General features: G+C 39.7%; 1 protein-coding gene and 3 non-coding genes across 5 annotated transcripts in view; 1 reads left to right on the forward strand and 3 right to left on the reverse strand.

Annotated features, from left to right (window-relative positions):
• Positions 1-14,946, reverse strand: part of arhgef10 (Rho guanine nucleotide exchange factor (GEF) 10) — a 61,389-nt gene extending 46,443 nt beyond the window's left edge. For both annotated transcript variants that reach the window (XM_059353616.1, XM_059353615.1), the window contains exons 1-2: positions 14,788-14,946; positions 6,751-6,860 (exon numbers count right to left, since the gene is read on the reverse strand). In XM_059353616.1, coding sequence (XP_059209599.1) covers positions 6,751-6,787 — 37 coding nt within the window. In that variant the 5' untranslated portion in view covers positions 6,788-6,860; positions 14,788-14,946. The remainder of the gene's footprint in view (positions 1-6,750; positions 6,861-14,787) is intronic.
• Positions 1,009-1,081, forward strand: trnaf-gaa (transfer RNA phenylalanine (anticodon GAA)). Its single transcript has one exon. It is a non-coding gene; the product is annotated as a tRNA-Phe (tRNA).
• Positions 3,278-3,351, reverse strand: trnai-aau (transfer RNA isoleucine (anticodon AAU)). The gene has a single exon. It is a non-coding gene; the product is annotated as a tRNA-Ile (tRNA).
• Positions 6,577-6,650, reverse strand: trnai-aau (transfer RNA isoleucine (anticodon AAU)). Its single transcript has one exon. It is a non-coding gene; the product is annotated as a tRNA-Ile (tRNA).
• Positions 14,947-16,332: the final 1,386 nt, after the last annotated feature.

A 16,332-nucleotide genomic window follows, 5' to 3' on the forward strand; every position in this document is an offset into this window, starting at 1 on the left:
TACCACAATAATAATATCATTTCACTCAAAGACTACTTTGGAGATTGTTTACAGATACACTGTGGGTGGCAGTTCTAGTCCTTGGGCTGTTAAAGTTAAAAGACTGAGCCACATACAGCCTTATAATTAAGGGTGGGGTCTACTGCAGCGGTATGTTTTCTTACAGAAATTTTTACATCAAGGATCTGCACCAAAGAAACACATGAGCTGCTCTACTTTATAGCAAAAAGCAAACTAGGGCAGAGCTACAAGATATAGTTAGTGTTCAAAGGCGTCACGTTCGCATCAGGGCTCTCACTTGGCAGCAGACAGGAAGGGAACAACAAATGTCTTTCCAGTTTCTACACTGCAATTAGGGCAGCAGGAAAGAGAGCTGTTACTCCCTCCAGTGAGAAGTACAGGCTGAGTTTTGCATTAATTCTGATCTGATAAATAGAGTGTGAGCCCTGAGTCAGAGAAGCTCAATAAAGAGCATGAGAGAGAGAAAGGATTAGGAATGCAATGGCTCAACTTTCATCAGCTGGTTTCATGTTTTGGTCCAAAGAGTAAAGATGGTATTTTAGGTTTCATTCAGTTGTGCAGTGAAAGAAAAAAGGGGAGAAAACATTCAAAAAATCTACTTGAATGTGGAAGATATTAGGTAATCATTTGAACAGGGTTCACAGAAGGATAAACTGAGTCAAAACCACAGAGCTTGAATGGAAGGAACTCCCCATCTCACTATTCAACCCTACAGTTCTTCTGAAGTGCTTCAGAGTTTCTTGGAGAGAAACAACATTAAGCACAGACTCCCTAACTGCTGAGGATGATATTCTGTCTTTGTCACAGTTTTCCTCACATGCATACCACAGATTCTTTGTGAGCACTTTCATCAGCAGTCACAGCTTGACTTTATTAAGACACACAGTCTCGTATCCTGACTGTGTTCCCAAAGAAAACAGAGAATTCCAAGTTTGCATGAGTTCATTTCCAGCACAAGGTGATTGGATGCCCCCAGCAGGGACGGCAGCCGAAATAGCTCAGTTGGGAGAGCGTTAGACTGAAGATCTAAAGGTCCCTGGTTCGATCCCGGGTTTCGGCATTTTGACCCCTCCCTCCCTTCCCCCGACCACGTCTTAGTTGCAGATAAGTCTGTGCAAATCCTCCTTTCAGCTCTCCTAACACCTTTCCTTCTGCACATATCAATACCATTATGCTTCAACAATGTTTCCACAGTTTTTCTTGCTGGACTAGGGCTGACACAAGATTTTTGCAACCAAGTTATCGTCGCAAAATAATTCACAAAAACAATATTATTGTAATATAAATGAATAATAAATAAACAAAAGATGCCATGGGTCAAATTCATGTTTGACTTTGTTTATAAAACAGAATAAGATTCAATAGGCCCTGGATTATCTACACAATATAATCAGCTGTGTATTGTCAACATGATATCAATTCATTTTTTAAATATCACGGTTATCGTCAATAACAGTATACCATGACACAACCATGCTGGACCCAGTCAACTTAAGTATTTATGTGCCCATTTCAAGTTAAGCTGATAAGGTTAATTCTTTACACACAATTACCATCAAAAGAACCACGTTCACTGTTGCAACACGCTGGGATGTGCCTCCAGGCCTGAGCAGTCCACTGAAAGTGACCAAGTAAATCTTAACACAAAGAAACTCCCTGTAGTAAAACCAGTATCTTTGAAGTCTCTCACAGATATGTTCACTGCTCTAAATCACCAGTATGATTCCCCTCAGGCTTTGACAGGTAGTTGTTCTACCCTGTAGTCAGTGTGAAGGAACGGCCTGTGACTAATGTTCCGGGTCAACATTGTGACCCCATGTCCATCTGTACCAATGACTAAAGCTGCATAAAAAAGAGGTGAAAAGAGTAAACCTGGAAACAGAGATGCTATCTGTCTTTTTCCATCTGTGCAATAATTAATGGTGTGGGACACAGAGATAAGGCACAGCTAGTTGGCTAATGGTCAGCTGTACTCAAGAACTGTGGCATGTATATTTGTATGTCAATAATTATCCTAATATGCACTCAGATCCTCTCTTTGTGATGTCAATGTGAAACACTTGACTTTGCCAGAGTAAAACAGGACTTGTTTTGATTGGATTTGGCCCGATGTCAAGTCACGACTGGCTATTCAATAGTACATCTGCAACTATGTGTGCATAATGCCATTGATAGCTGGCTGTATGGGTATGCATGCCTGCAGCTTGAACTAAGAGACTATGCTGGACGGCTGACCTTATTTTACAGTGCAAGCACACATATGTCCACATACATACACCTACAAACAGTTATCTTATAGACTTTCTAAACTAAATTCATAAGTAGACCCTAAACTGGAAATAAAAAGTATCTTTGCTTTGGAGGATTGCACTCATCTTTAAACCCTTGAATGCAAAGTACTACACACTGACACACATGTACTTGCTGTGGTCCCCATTGTCAATTCATAATTACAATATGGATTCTGTTCTGTGGGCCTATCTCCACTCTGCCACATAATGGTCTGCTCAAATGAGTCACCGGGTTACGATCTGCTCTAGCTTCACCCTGGCAACAAAGCAAGGGACTGGCCAGCTGGAGACGAAGCATTTCTCTGGCCTGTGTCTATCCCCGGAGGCTGGTGTGCGGTTGTGTGCGCGCGTGTGTGCGTGCTGCTGCAGCAGTATTCAGGCTAATACTGAGGCACATTGTCTGGTATTCACAGCAGCGCAGCACATTTTACCCTCCTTACTCCCTCGCTCCTCTGCCCACACACTCCACATCGGTGGAGAAGCGGAGGACAGGAATTTGTGTTGTTTACTCATACTGTCCAGCTTTACCAGCCCTCCAGGAAATGATGTGACCACGAGATGACCTACAGAAGCTTGCAGGTGATACAACTGAACTATCAATTTAATATTTTTAAAAACACCAACCAAAGACATGGAGTGGAGTGTAAGTGGAGTTTAGCCCAATAGGTTGTTGCTATTTTCTTGAGTGGTGGTGAAGGAGCTGGTATTGCATGAAAAGTGCAGTCAATAAATATCCTCTGTATTAGAATCACAGTTCTCTTCCTCAAATCTAAACTCAAAAGATGTTGGTCAGTGTCAACTTGTAAAGATGAACTGATGGGAGAATTCTACACATACGCGCTGGTAGAAATACTGCTGTCACATGTCCAACAACATGCCTCAAATCAATTACAAGACAACTTTAATGACATCAACTGCATAGTACTTAGTGTCATCTAAGATGAATGCCTAATCTCAAAAACAAGTGGCCCATATGGGGCTCAAACCCACAGCCTTGGCATTATTAACACCACACTCTCACCAACTGAGCTAACTGGCCTCTTTTACATATCCGTCATTTTTACCCGAATAGTTAATCAATGCCGGCCACATGGCGTAATGTAACTCCCTACTGCAAAACAGGGTCATCTCCAGTCAAAATGTATAAATGTACAAATGTACAATTAAACAAGAACTCCGGCTGGGCAATATGAATAACCATCCCAACATAGGTAATTTCATGTCTCTAAAAATCAATGTGCTATATGAGTGAACTGGTGGAAGGTGGTGGAGGTGGAATTAACAATGGTTTCAAAGGGGATACTAGGCAGGGCTGTCACGATACCAAAAATTCAGTAACTGATATACCATTACCAGTGAAATTCCAAGATTCCTGCTACTCAATTCGATATCACAGTAAAACACACACAGATTGAACACAGGGACAGTTTAAGATAACATCCCGATAACTTTAAATGATTATAAATGATTTTTCCTTAATAAGTGTTACACTTATGTGGCAGACATAAAGTCGAGCAGAAACAACCCACAGCTGTCACACTGTAAGATTTTCAGACAGAAGCAACAACATTAATTACATCGATTACAAAGTAACTTTAACCACACCAATGGCAATTAACAGGAATTCATGGGAATTAATTGGAATAAACTTGGAATTTACAAGATTGAAGGTTTGCCCCTAATATATTTTAGATTAATATTGACTGAAACAATCCAAATTTATGCAAGTACACTTGAATATCTATGGGAGTACAAACAGCCCACATTTCTCACACTGTAACATTTCCAGACAGCGAAACAGCACTTCAACAATCTTGTTAATTAGAAGCAACTTTAATCACACAAACTGACTGCTGATCAGTGTATCAATAAGTTTCTAATCTCAATAACAAGTGGCCCGTACGGGGATCGAACCCGCGACCATTAGCACCACGCTCTAACCAACTGAGCTAACCGGCCTCTTCTTCATGTCAATAGCTTCATTCCACGACAACGTAATAATGGCCTATATTCACATTGCAGTCCAGCACCGCTGAATGATGTGAGAGGAGACAGTAGTGGCGTGTAACAGAGCAGCACAGTAGCGCATATAGGTGGGAATCACCAGAGGCCCGACGATACGATTTTATCATGATACTTGAGTCACGATACGATATTATTGCGATTTAAGCATTTTGCGATATGGTGAGTATTGCGATACAATATATTGCGATTTTACTGTTTAAAATTACTTATTTAACTGCATTTTGTGTCCACAAAATTAAATGAAATCAATAATTGTTTTGGCAAATAAGACAGTCTTTTTATTTCTCCACAATGCAGAGTCAAACCCACAGACTGACCAACAAAGTATTCAGTCAAACTGAACTGAACTGATATCAAACATGCAGTGCAACGTTTGCTCCGGTGTGACTTTCATGTTCTGCTCGAGTCTAAAGAACGTGAGACAGACGCTTCCAGTCATCTGTCACACAATGAGCCGTTATATTCACATATGAATCTACTGCTCGCGACGTCCACGCAACACAAGTTATCGCAAGTATATCTGCTGTTCCCAAACTTTCCTCAACTTCAAGCTTTACTGCTGTGTATAGCTTTGATACGGCTGTGTCCGTGAAATAACGTTGCGACGGAGTCACGTACCTGGTTCCATTGTCTTTAGCATGAAGCTAAAACCATCGTTTCCACAACGCTGTATGGCCTCAAGTCTTTGCACACGAAGAAAGCAATGGATTGTGTTATTTCCTTTGAGCGTTCTGAATTGAGAGGCAGTTCTGTCGGCTGGTTTCTCGGTAGCGCTGATGTAGCGTTAGCTTTGGCGTCATCAGTTAATGCTATCTCAGGATGGTGCCGAGTTAGATGAGCCCGCAAGTCCGTTGTATTCCCTGAGTATTTTATTTTCATGCGGCACTCCTTGCAAACTCCATGTGTCATTTCTATCTCATTCGTCCCTTCCTTGTTAAAAAAAATCCATAATAAATCCACATGCTTGATATTAACGCGGACGGGGCTCTCCTTATTTATAATCTCAGGTGCCGCCATCTTTGTTGTACCAACTTCTTCTGTCACGCTGACCATCACCTCTACTGACCTCACCAGAATAAGCAATCAAAGCAATTGATTTCATTTTAAGTACCAAAGAATTCACTTCATATTTTCCATTAATTATGACAAAAAAGTATCGATACTTGGCGGCCATGAATTGATATTATATCGCCACGCAAAATATTGCTATACTATGCTGTATAGATTTTTTCCCCCACCTCTAGTAGCGCAGTTGTGTATATAGGTGCTACAGCACTATGTGAGCGACGTCAGTTTGTTAACAACATAAATACTGAGTACTGTGCAAAGTTGTTCTGCATTTTGCTGAACATTATTTGATTTCTGTCAGACTCAAGTGAGAGGCGTGATTTGGATGATGATGATGATCACGTATTTTACATCTTGCCGGCTTCACCGTTTGACATGATCCAGGTTCAAACAGTTGCTCCAATTTTACACCTCTGTTACTACCTTCAAAGATGTTACAGAGCCAGGATCACTTGATCCCCCCCATCACGTGTCTGACGCATTCAGATTGCAGGCGAAAGGTTACAGAGGTGTAAATATCGCAGCTTGAAATGGCAGTCTGTAAGGGACTGTCACGATACCAGAAATTCAGTAACTGATATACCATTACCATTGAAATTCCACGATTCCTGCTACTCAATTTGATATCTCAGTAAAACACACACAGACTGAACACAGGGACAGTTTAAGATAACATCCGGATAACTATAATACAGACATACTAGTTTCATGTAATGTCCAGCCAGGAAAAATTAAGAAATAAACAGGAACTCAAGCTGGGCAATATGGCCAAAACCATCCAGATATAGCCTATCTCATGTAATATAAATATAATAGATTTAGAAAATGTGTTATATGAGTCAACTTGAGGTTTAATTCACAATGATTTTGAAGGGGATACTGGATAGGGCTGTCAAGATACCATAAATATAGTAGCTGATACAACGTTACCAGTGAAATTACAAGATTCTTGCTACCAAATTCGGTATCACAATAAAACACACACACATTGAACACAAAGACAGTTGATTTTAAGACAACATATGATTTCTTCTTCACTGTGAAATTTCCAGCCAGAAAAACAACAACAGCAACACTGATTGACAACAAGTTGATTACAAAGCACCTTTATGCAGTCAAACTGACTGTGGCTCGTTAGGATCTACCACAGATTACTAATCTCCAATATGAGTGGCCCGTACGGGGATCGAACCCGCGACCTTGGCGTTATTAGCACCACGCTCTAACCAACTGAGCTAACCGGCCTATACCAACTGTAACTTTTCAATCATTTTTTCGAGCTGCTATGTGAAGTTAAGGGTAAAGTGCACATCATGTGTGAGTGACAAAGCTTTGTTGACTTTACTTTCAGGAGGTGGGGGAGGAAAGTCTTCCACGTCCATGCTTGCTGCTCTTCTCCTGCACAAGCTCTTCAGACAGCAGCATGAAGGGAGTCAACTACGCCGACACACATTCCTAAAGGAAAAAGACAAACGTCATAAAAAGGCAAAATAGGCGGGTTGAGATACACAGTATTTCCAAATTAATGTAGCACTGAGGAATGTTTCCATACATCATAAGTAAGGCACTTCAGGCTCTGTATTTGTGAGCAAGTAAGACTCCAAAAGCCCAACCACACTTGTTAGTCCATGTTATTTAATCACAGCAGCACTTTGTCAGCAGAGGGCCGTGGCTGTGTTGTGGTCACGGTCTGGTACCTTTTGTGTCAACATCAGAATCAGGACCAAAGCTAATACAGACAAATGAATGAGTGAATGAATACAAAAGAAGCTCTTATAGTGCTCCTGGGGACTGTTGACACTTCCCTGTGTTGACGTGTACACAACATTCTTGTATGCTAATTGTGGGCGTGTGTAACGCCATGGGTATAAATGGGCTTGGCCACAATTTTAATCAATGCCCTGTGAAAAAGCTATTATGAAAACAATGGTGATGGGGGCTGCCCATAGCTAAAACAAAGTTATTCAAAGTAGGTTCATGTTCAGATTTGAACTCTTGTTTATTGTGGTGATTCAGGCACTAATTGATTCAAGAGTCAACAGTAAACCTGCACCCCACCATTGGTTTACTCAGCTGTTGGCTTCACAATGTGCTAATTTACAAGAGATCTCAAACAGGGTTCAACCTTAATGTTTTTTCACTTGTCTGGTTGAGAAAGTGGGTCAGAAATCTACTTTTCCAAAGTAATTTTTATTTACTCTTTTATTACAATTTGGCATATCTTTGAAAATGAACCATTTTATCCAACTTGCACTCAAACATAAAGAAAAGTGTACAATACATTGTTGGAGTTTTACCCACCAACTGAACTCCTGCTCATAAAAGGATAGGATGTCTGAATTACTCACTTACACTCCAGCTCATGAACTGTGTCTTTACAGGCAGTGTATAGATGTTAACCCTAGATTTGTGAAACTCTCACAAGATGGTTGGGGTTAGGCATTGAGCTCAAATGGTTAGGGTCAGGATAGTCTTCACAAATATATGGTATCCATCTAGACAGGATCTTCTTTACCCACTGCCATATTCTTGTGAGTGCCCAATCAGTACTGAACACTCTCAATACAGATGAGAAGGAAGTGAATTTGGTCACTCCTGACCCACTTCCACCATCATCTCTGGAACAAATGGCGTGTCTTATTCCTTTTTGCCTGATTGGGCAAATGAGTTGCTAGATTTACTTAACAAGCTTTTAATAAGGCAACCATTATTTTTAAGCGTTGCTTGAATCAAATAGTTTCCAAAAAGTAGATATTTGCTTCAGGGTGAGAAATCAACTACAACAACTTACCACAGCTAAAGGCAACCACATCTTCTACCACCACACCAAAAATGCTCATGCTTGATTATCCTAAAGGTTACACTATGCCACAGGCAGTGAGAAATAGTCCAATTCCAACCATAATACAGGAATGTTATTGTGTCTATAGGTTTCCCCAGATGGCAGTATCATACTAAAAGCCTTGACTCATGATATGGCCTGTAATAAAATCATCTACGGTTAGTAGATATGTGCATTAAAGGTGCAGAGGTCATTGTGATATTTTGACTGAGTAGCAACCACACATTTTGGCCCAAAGAAATGTCATTAGCATGCTGAGGCAGGAGAGACCTTTGGACCTGCATGGGCATGAGAAACACTGCATTCCTCAGCAGTGAAGCCTTTGTTCGCTGATGTACAATTCGTATCCAGAGGTGACAGTTTCTGTCAGAGGCCTCCTCTAGAAAAAAGTTGTGCTATTTCTAGACTTCTTCAGCTTGCTAGTATCCACAAGAACAGATGACAGTATCATGATATCATGTTGTCACATAAAGCAGCCATTGTTGTGGTATGTATGGCACATATTCTATCTATACAATCTCTCTGGTTCAATACAAGCCACAACACAAGTTCACAACTTCTGACTAAGACAAACCTACGCCACAGTTTTGCAGCAAACAGGATCCAAAGGATAACTCATTCTGAGTCTCAAAGCTTGTTTTGTCTACAAATAATGTGAAATCCTCTGCCTCTTTGTCCTCCACCCTATTCGCAGGGCACAGAGCCAGAACAGTGGATGTGAACACACAAGGCCAGTGTCTGCTGAATACAGTGCGGTTGACAGATAATGCTAGCGCTAACAGAGGCAGGTAGAGTATGCATAGCCTGAGGAGAAATGGCCTACACAATAGAGGAGAATCCAGGAGCAGCTCCAATGTAAGATAGTATGACTGACAATGAGGCCAGCTTTAGGTTCTATACTGCACAGCCAAAATAAGGTGATGTACGAGTATGAAATAGGTAGTTACATGACAAACATGGCTGTAAATTGACTGGCACATTTTGAAGTGACAACTAACAGCCTAGCCCTGGCAGAGTCTTGGAAGGGTGACTCATCTCTTCCCTGAAATGCATTGTTTGAGGTCTAGGACAGCAGGAAAAGGAAGGGAGGGGAGAAGAAGTAAAAAATTCAGGTGTGCTCTTCTTCATGCAGACACACTAAAAAGAAAGCTTACATTGCTTGGTAAAAGTTTAAAAAAAAAAACTTTTTCTGTAATATTCATCAGGACAACATGATAAACTTCATCTTATCATATTTGATATCACATTGCATTATTTGGAAAGGCAAGGGCAGCATTTCTCACTCCTGGTTTGAAACCAGTCTGCAGAATCCTCATCTCACCTATAATTACTGTGGTTTTTGACTTTTTACTGATTTCTTGAGGAAAAAAAAAAACTAAATGCACCTTTCCACAAATTATATCCCACGTCACCTGTGGTGTGGTGTGACTTCAAATGAGCGCCATACAAACACCTGGATTACCCCATGGAGATGACCAACTCAACCAAAGCCCTCCCCACATATGTAGCATCTGTCAGTAACCTGTCTAAACTAAACAGCAGCACATTTACACTGTACAACAAAAGCAGACATTAGTTGTAGCTTATAAAATCCTTCTAAAAGGGCAAAGAAATATTCACCATAATTCATTTTGAAAAATCACTCTGCTAATCTGCTCAGTGTTTAATTAAAAGACACTATTACAGTCTAATCTGAGAGCAATGATTGAGGACAGAGCGGAAGACACCAGAGAGGTAAAATCAGCCGTATAGTTGATGACAGACTCAGCTGAGCGTGTCATTACATGCTGGGAAGGCTTAGTTGTGCACTGCAGACAGGAAAACAGTCGTTTGGCCTGCTGGAGTAATGCAGACAATTTGCTCGCTTGTGTATTTCTAATAACCTATGTTAAAGAACAGACAATGACCATAAACAAAAACATGTTGAAGAAAAAGTATGTACCCTACATACTGTCAACATAACCCGGTGTGGAAGGTAAATTGCCACCTATGTTCACTCATAGAAAATTCTAAAGCTGTCTATAGGGGGGCCCTTTAAATGTTGATCACAAAGTTCTTGCAAACTTCTCCATTTCAAAATGAGACTAAAGCTCATTAACACTAGATTTTACATTTTCTCATTTCCTAATTATGCAAAAATGGTCGTCATACTTTAATCGTATAGTTCTTGTCATTTCCCAACAGTTTTCAAATTAGACTTTTTTCAAATCTTTCTGCCCCAAACACCATGCCCATCAAATATGGCAACCAGACAAAAAATAATTGTGTGTGCTTCTGAGAGCTATTCTATGTCAATCCCCCTGGTTTTGTAAAGGGTTTAGATTCTTCTATAGGGATTTCTGGGGCGCACTTAATGACAAGTGGCATTCTACACACGGACTGAAAGTCATAAACAAAGGCCTGGAGGAGAGGGTGGTATGAGAGACAGAGACTTGTAGTCTGCTGTGAGTGTCTGTCTTTGGCTTTGCAGCTCTTGGGCTGAATGTTTTATTGAGCAGTGTGTCCCAATCTTCTCCTTCTGCCAGGATTACAGTAATCAGGCCGCGACCGAAAACAGCACATCCCGGGCCTACAAAGAGCGGACGGATAGGCTTAACAAAGTACTGTAAGGTATTTCAGGGGAAGTTTAGGGGAGGACAGGACAGTGCCCTGCTGCATACTAAAAAGGAAAAAAAGGTACCTATTTCAAGCCTGAAAAATAGTAGCATTGCGACAAAGATCTTGCACTGTAGGTTTGTGTAGTAGCTTTAACAACCCTCTGCTCTTGTTGCAACATGGCGACAACATGATGTACATCTACTGGTTGTCTACCATGGCAGGTGGCGCAGCCTGTTCCCTAAAGGCTAAAATCAAAAGCTGCGTGGCTCATTCAGGATCAGCCTTGGAAACTTCACAGTATCACAGCATCTGGGACAACACACCACACTTCACAACCCACCCTGACCTCAAAAGGGGTGGTGAAGCTTGCAAACAGGCACAAGATAGCTGATGTTCAAAAGTGAGAATCCTGACTCCAGGAAAGTCAAAACTGTTGATTAGATCAGAAAGGGACAAATTGGAAGCATATTTATAGACACATCACATCATGTCATATCATAATAAATCACAGCTAAGCAAGCAATCTTCCTCATAATTAAATGTCCTTCGGTTTCTATAGTAGAACAAGTACCCCACTCCATATAACATAGCCCCATGCACTAAATAGGCACTGAACAATCATGAGGGGATGCCTGCATTCAGATGGGAGCTCTATTCCATCAAATTATAGTATGTATAATCATTATTATGCACCACACTACAATATAGCACCCCATTAAACTGCTACTACATTTTCACCATAATAAAAAACAATAAGTGTGTTTCAATATGGTCCAGGTGCAGCCTGTAACACCTGCCTTTAGCTTCTTTCAATAAGGATTATTTCAGTGGTGTTCAGCAGGTTTTTACCAAGGTTACCAGGTATTTTGGAGATTCCTCTGCTGATAAATGATCAGCAGAGGAATCTCCAAAACAAAGGGACCAGGTAATTAAAATAGTAAATAAAGCAGTGTCACAGTTAGGTTGTGTTTCTCATACACTGTGTGAATAGCTGTCTGCAACATTTTCTTAGCTTGTTACTCTCGTAACTAAACATCATGGTAACTAATGATTAAAATTCTCTATCCTGTTGAAATATACAGTTAGAAACCTCAAAGATCTAAAGAGTGTATCATAAAAATGTGGCTTAAAACAGCATAGAAAGTCAATTTATGACAGCCTCAAACCTGATGCATGCACAAGGGGATGTGACCTCTTTGGCAGGTGACCAAATGAACAGTTACCTTGATTAAGATTACAGATTCATCCCCATTTCAAAATTGTTGGAAACATTTGGGATAATATATGTACACAATTCAACCAAATGCAAAGCATAGATCTAGTCTTTTTTATACATTTTATTGCAGAAAAGTTACATATTATACCTTTAACTTAGAGACAGATTCCATTTTTTAGTAGAAGACACAATGTAACGAATAGGCTCTCCCGGTTTGGGAATAACTGGACAAAATGAAAGACTGGGGCTGTAAAATATTTGAAACATGGTGTCCATTTGAAAAAAAAGGCAGCCGCAGTGTTGGCTGTCACTCCTCACTGGTCTCCACCCACCCAGTGAGCCACACCAAAGCTTTAAGAGCAAAACATGTCACCAGAAGAGCACTATTTAGTGTGTGCTGAGCAGTGGATAAGCAGCTGCTTCAAAGAGCTTTTGTTGACCGGCTGGATTTAAGCTCTGGATGCATTTTAATATGAATAGAGGAACTCAGTCCGATTATAATAAATTAGCACAGGAAAACCGCAATGCTCTTGACCATCAGAGAACCAGTCACTGCACAGACTTCAAAGGGTGGAGACACGTTCTGAAGCCAAGATTGCCACTGACCCCTGACTTTACTCATCCTTACTCATCGCTATGCAGACTCCTTGTCTGTAACTCAATTCATGGAGCATGGTACTAACATAGGCGTTGGAATCTGGGGAATCTGGGCAACTTGGTAATAGCATGGTCTAGAATGCCTATCATGTAACTGTTTTCAGCTCAATTCTGGCTGAGGACTTTTGTGACATGTCATATCCCTCTCCCCCTTCCCACCTCATTTCCTGTCTCTCTATCCAACTGGCAACTGGTAAATGAGGGCAAAAATGCCTTAAAGCTAATAGTCACAAACAAACAATTGTATGGTGAGGTGCATTCCAAAAATTATTCACTATGCACTAAATCTATCTGACACATTTTCCCAACTGCTAAACAAGTGACGGGTATGTGAGCAATTTCACACATCCACCTGCAGAAGAGCAGTGGCTTTTCTTTCCCAGCTGTTCCTGAACTATGTTGCTAATCCATGTCTTATCTCAGTGGGCCCTTAGTGAGGTGGTGGGTGGACAGTGAATTCATAACTGCCTTTCGAAAAATGAATGGTATGCTCCTCTGCTAGACCACTGTGGACTGTGACAACCCGAGCTTAGTCATGGTAAAAAAAAAAGGCATTTCCATGAGCCACTATTGGCTAAGTCAAGTTAGTCCTTCGTCACAATGACTTTAGCAATTAGCAGTCCCTGGCATTTCTCCACTGAAATACATCTGTTTACAGACTAAAATAGTAACAGGAGGATATTGCAGTTTGGCTGAACTCTGTACACGTTCATGCCAATGACATATTATGACAGACATGGAAATTGGCATTAGCATCGATTGCCAACACTTTTACTCGAAACACCAACATTCTGTCCCAGAGGTGACTGAAAACATCCACTGTGAAAGCAGCTGTGGTTTGATGAGGAGAGTGTCACACATAAAGGACTCTGTGTCTACATGACTTGCATGAGCGCTTACATGAGTAAATTGCAGTGAATTTGAGCAAGGAAAAAATGATCTGTACTCTCTAGGCAGTCTTCGCTTGGTGTTATTACAGTATGAGGAGGTATTAAGCATCTACATTTGCAGCTCGGCCACCATGGCTATTTGCTTAACAAATTACCAGTGGAGATTGTTGTTTACATGCGTGCGCATGTGTGTGTGTGTGTGTGTGTGTGTGTGTGAGTTTGTGTGACCCCCTTAAATCTCGTTCATATACTGGCTGAGTGAACTGGACATGCATGACACCAGACCAAACAAATGAAGATCAAAGCACTCATTGTATTAACACCATTTTTGGAGGCTTCGATAAGATTTATAGATTCCTGAAAACACTTGCCTTTTCCTGTGAGTGGATGGAAACCACAGAGAGAAAACAGCTTAATTAAATTATGGTTTTACTACCTGTTTAGACTGATCTTCCAGTTGACTGAAGCTGTGCAGTGCTTTCACTGAGGAATGCTATGCATGACTACTTGAATTTGTAGTTGGGCTGACTGCTGCAGCACAGGAAGACATTCTCACTTGGTCAGGCAAGTCCATAGTGATTCTTATATGTTTTGTAGAAATTAGGATTATGGTTATTATCAAGATGACAAACAAGTCATTGTTTTTGAGTCTCATCTGTATTATAAGTGTAAAATGCTATCATGCACCTGCAATTTCACCCTTGAAGAGGGAAAGGGGGTTCAGATGAGGTTTCAGTATAAGGCTGTGCTAAACATAGAAACATCTATCAAACTGTTACATGGCATAGTCAACGCATGAGGAAATATGCAAGTATCCGTTTTAATGAATTAAAAAAGGTTCAGTTTATGCATTTCAAGTTCTTCTAGAAATTAAAGTCTAGATTAGGACGCAGTCATTACGGTAAATGCGCAGGGGGAAAAAGTTATAGCAGTTAGTTGACAGTGTTGGCAACTTGGCAATGTTAGCCAAAGCGCCACGTTATAGCCATCTCCCAGTGCACCGTTAAAAAAAACAAAAATACACTTTGCTCAGGTGAGCAGTTACTTTAGGCTAAATATTTGGTAAAAAGTCATGTAAAGTGTTTGTTTTGTGTATTACTGTGACTTAACAGCTAGCGAAACAGATGTGTTACAGATATCTAAAACTTTTCAAAAACTTGAAAAATGTCCTCAACTTACCATTTTACGACTTTTTCCCAGAAAAATAACCTTATCCCTTCGCAGTAACACGGTGCAAGTGTTAAACGTAATGCATTCCTGACTTCAATACAATTTAAAACACATCAAAACACATCCAGTATTCGCCCTGTGTCCTTCTTCTAACTTGACTCTCGTCGATGCAAGCTGACTCCATCCATGAAAAACCCCTTTACCTCCTCCAAGCCGTTGATAGGCCGACGAGTCGACGCGGGCCAGTTCTGATTGGCTGTACGAAACGTCAATCAAGCTTCCAACGTCTTCTCCGTCAGGATCGGCTCGGGGTCGCGCAGAGGAGTTCCAAAGAGCTCACGTGACGTGTGAGGTGGCTCCCTTTGAAACAGCTGTCCGGGTATGATGTTGAATAAAAAGAAAAAAAGGAAAAGAAGAAAAAAGACATGATGTTGGATTTAAAAAACATACACAAAAAAGACATGGTGTTGGATTAAAGTCGGTGTAACTGTCCAAGTACTTGCATGTAAACAAATGTACATTTTTGTGCATTCTTCTTCATAAGTGAAAAATCAAACTGGAAAAAAAAAAACATAAAAATCAAACATATATACATATATACATATATATACATATATATATATATATACATATATATATATATATATATATACATATATATATATACATATATATGTATATTATATATACATATATATATGTATATATATATGTGTATATATGTGTATATATGTATATATATATATGTATATATATATGTATGTATATATATATATATATATATATATATATATATGTATATATATGTATATATATATATATATATATATATATATATCTTACTATTGCTATTATCTTTAGTGTGAAGTGTGTGCTTTTTACCTTTTGTTATATGGTGCTGTACCACTGCTGGAATCAGAATTTCCCTGAGGGAACCTCCCAAAGGGATTAATAAATTATGGATCTGACTTTTTATCTATGAACATTTAACAAAAGTGTAAGTGTTTCATATATATATATATATATATATATAATACAAGTAAAGCATGTTTGAGGTCACCAATTATTCTATGTTAACCCTTTTCCCATTCCAAATACAGGGCACATATACCTTTTATGTTAAGTTTTCCATTCATTACATAATTAACAATATGATTTAAAAAGAAACCAACTTGCCTGCACTGTAACACAAGCCTATTAAAAACTGCTGTGTTCATCTTTTAGGGTCAATAAAATGTAGACTGGAAAAACTCATAGATGTCTGGTTAAATAGGAAAAACAAGCACAACATGCCAAAGAGATAATTACTCTTATTCTGCCACCTACAGGCAGATGCTTTATTATACATCAATTATAAATTCTATGCATGAATAAAACCAACAGACACAAAACTGTGTTAGAGTAACAATTTTATTTTGTGACTCAAACAAACGGAATGCATTTTCCAACACAAACAGGATGTTACACCATAGATCTTACATTGAATCCTCAACTCATCCATTGTGAAATGTGAAGTGAAAATCCAATGTTTTCTAATATTAGTAATTTGTTTAG

This window comes from Centropristis striata, chromosome 16 (genome assembly GCF_030273125.1).
Source record: "Centropristis striata isolate RG_2023a ecotype Rhode Island chromosome 16, C.striata_1.0, whole genome shotgun sequence".
Taxonomy (NCBI): domain Eukaryota; kingdom Metazoa; phylum Chordata; class Actinopteri; order Perciformes; family Serranidae; genus Centropristis; species Centropristis striata.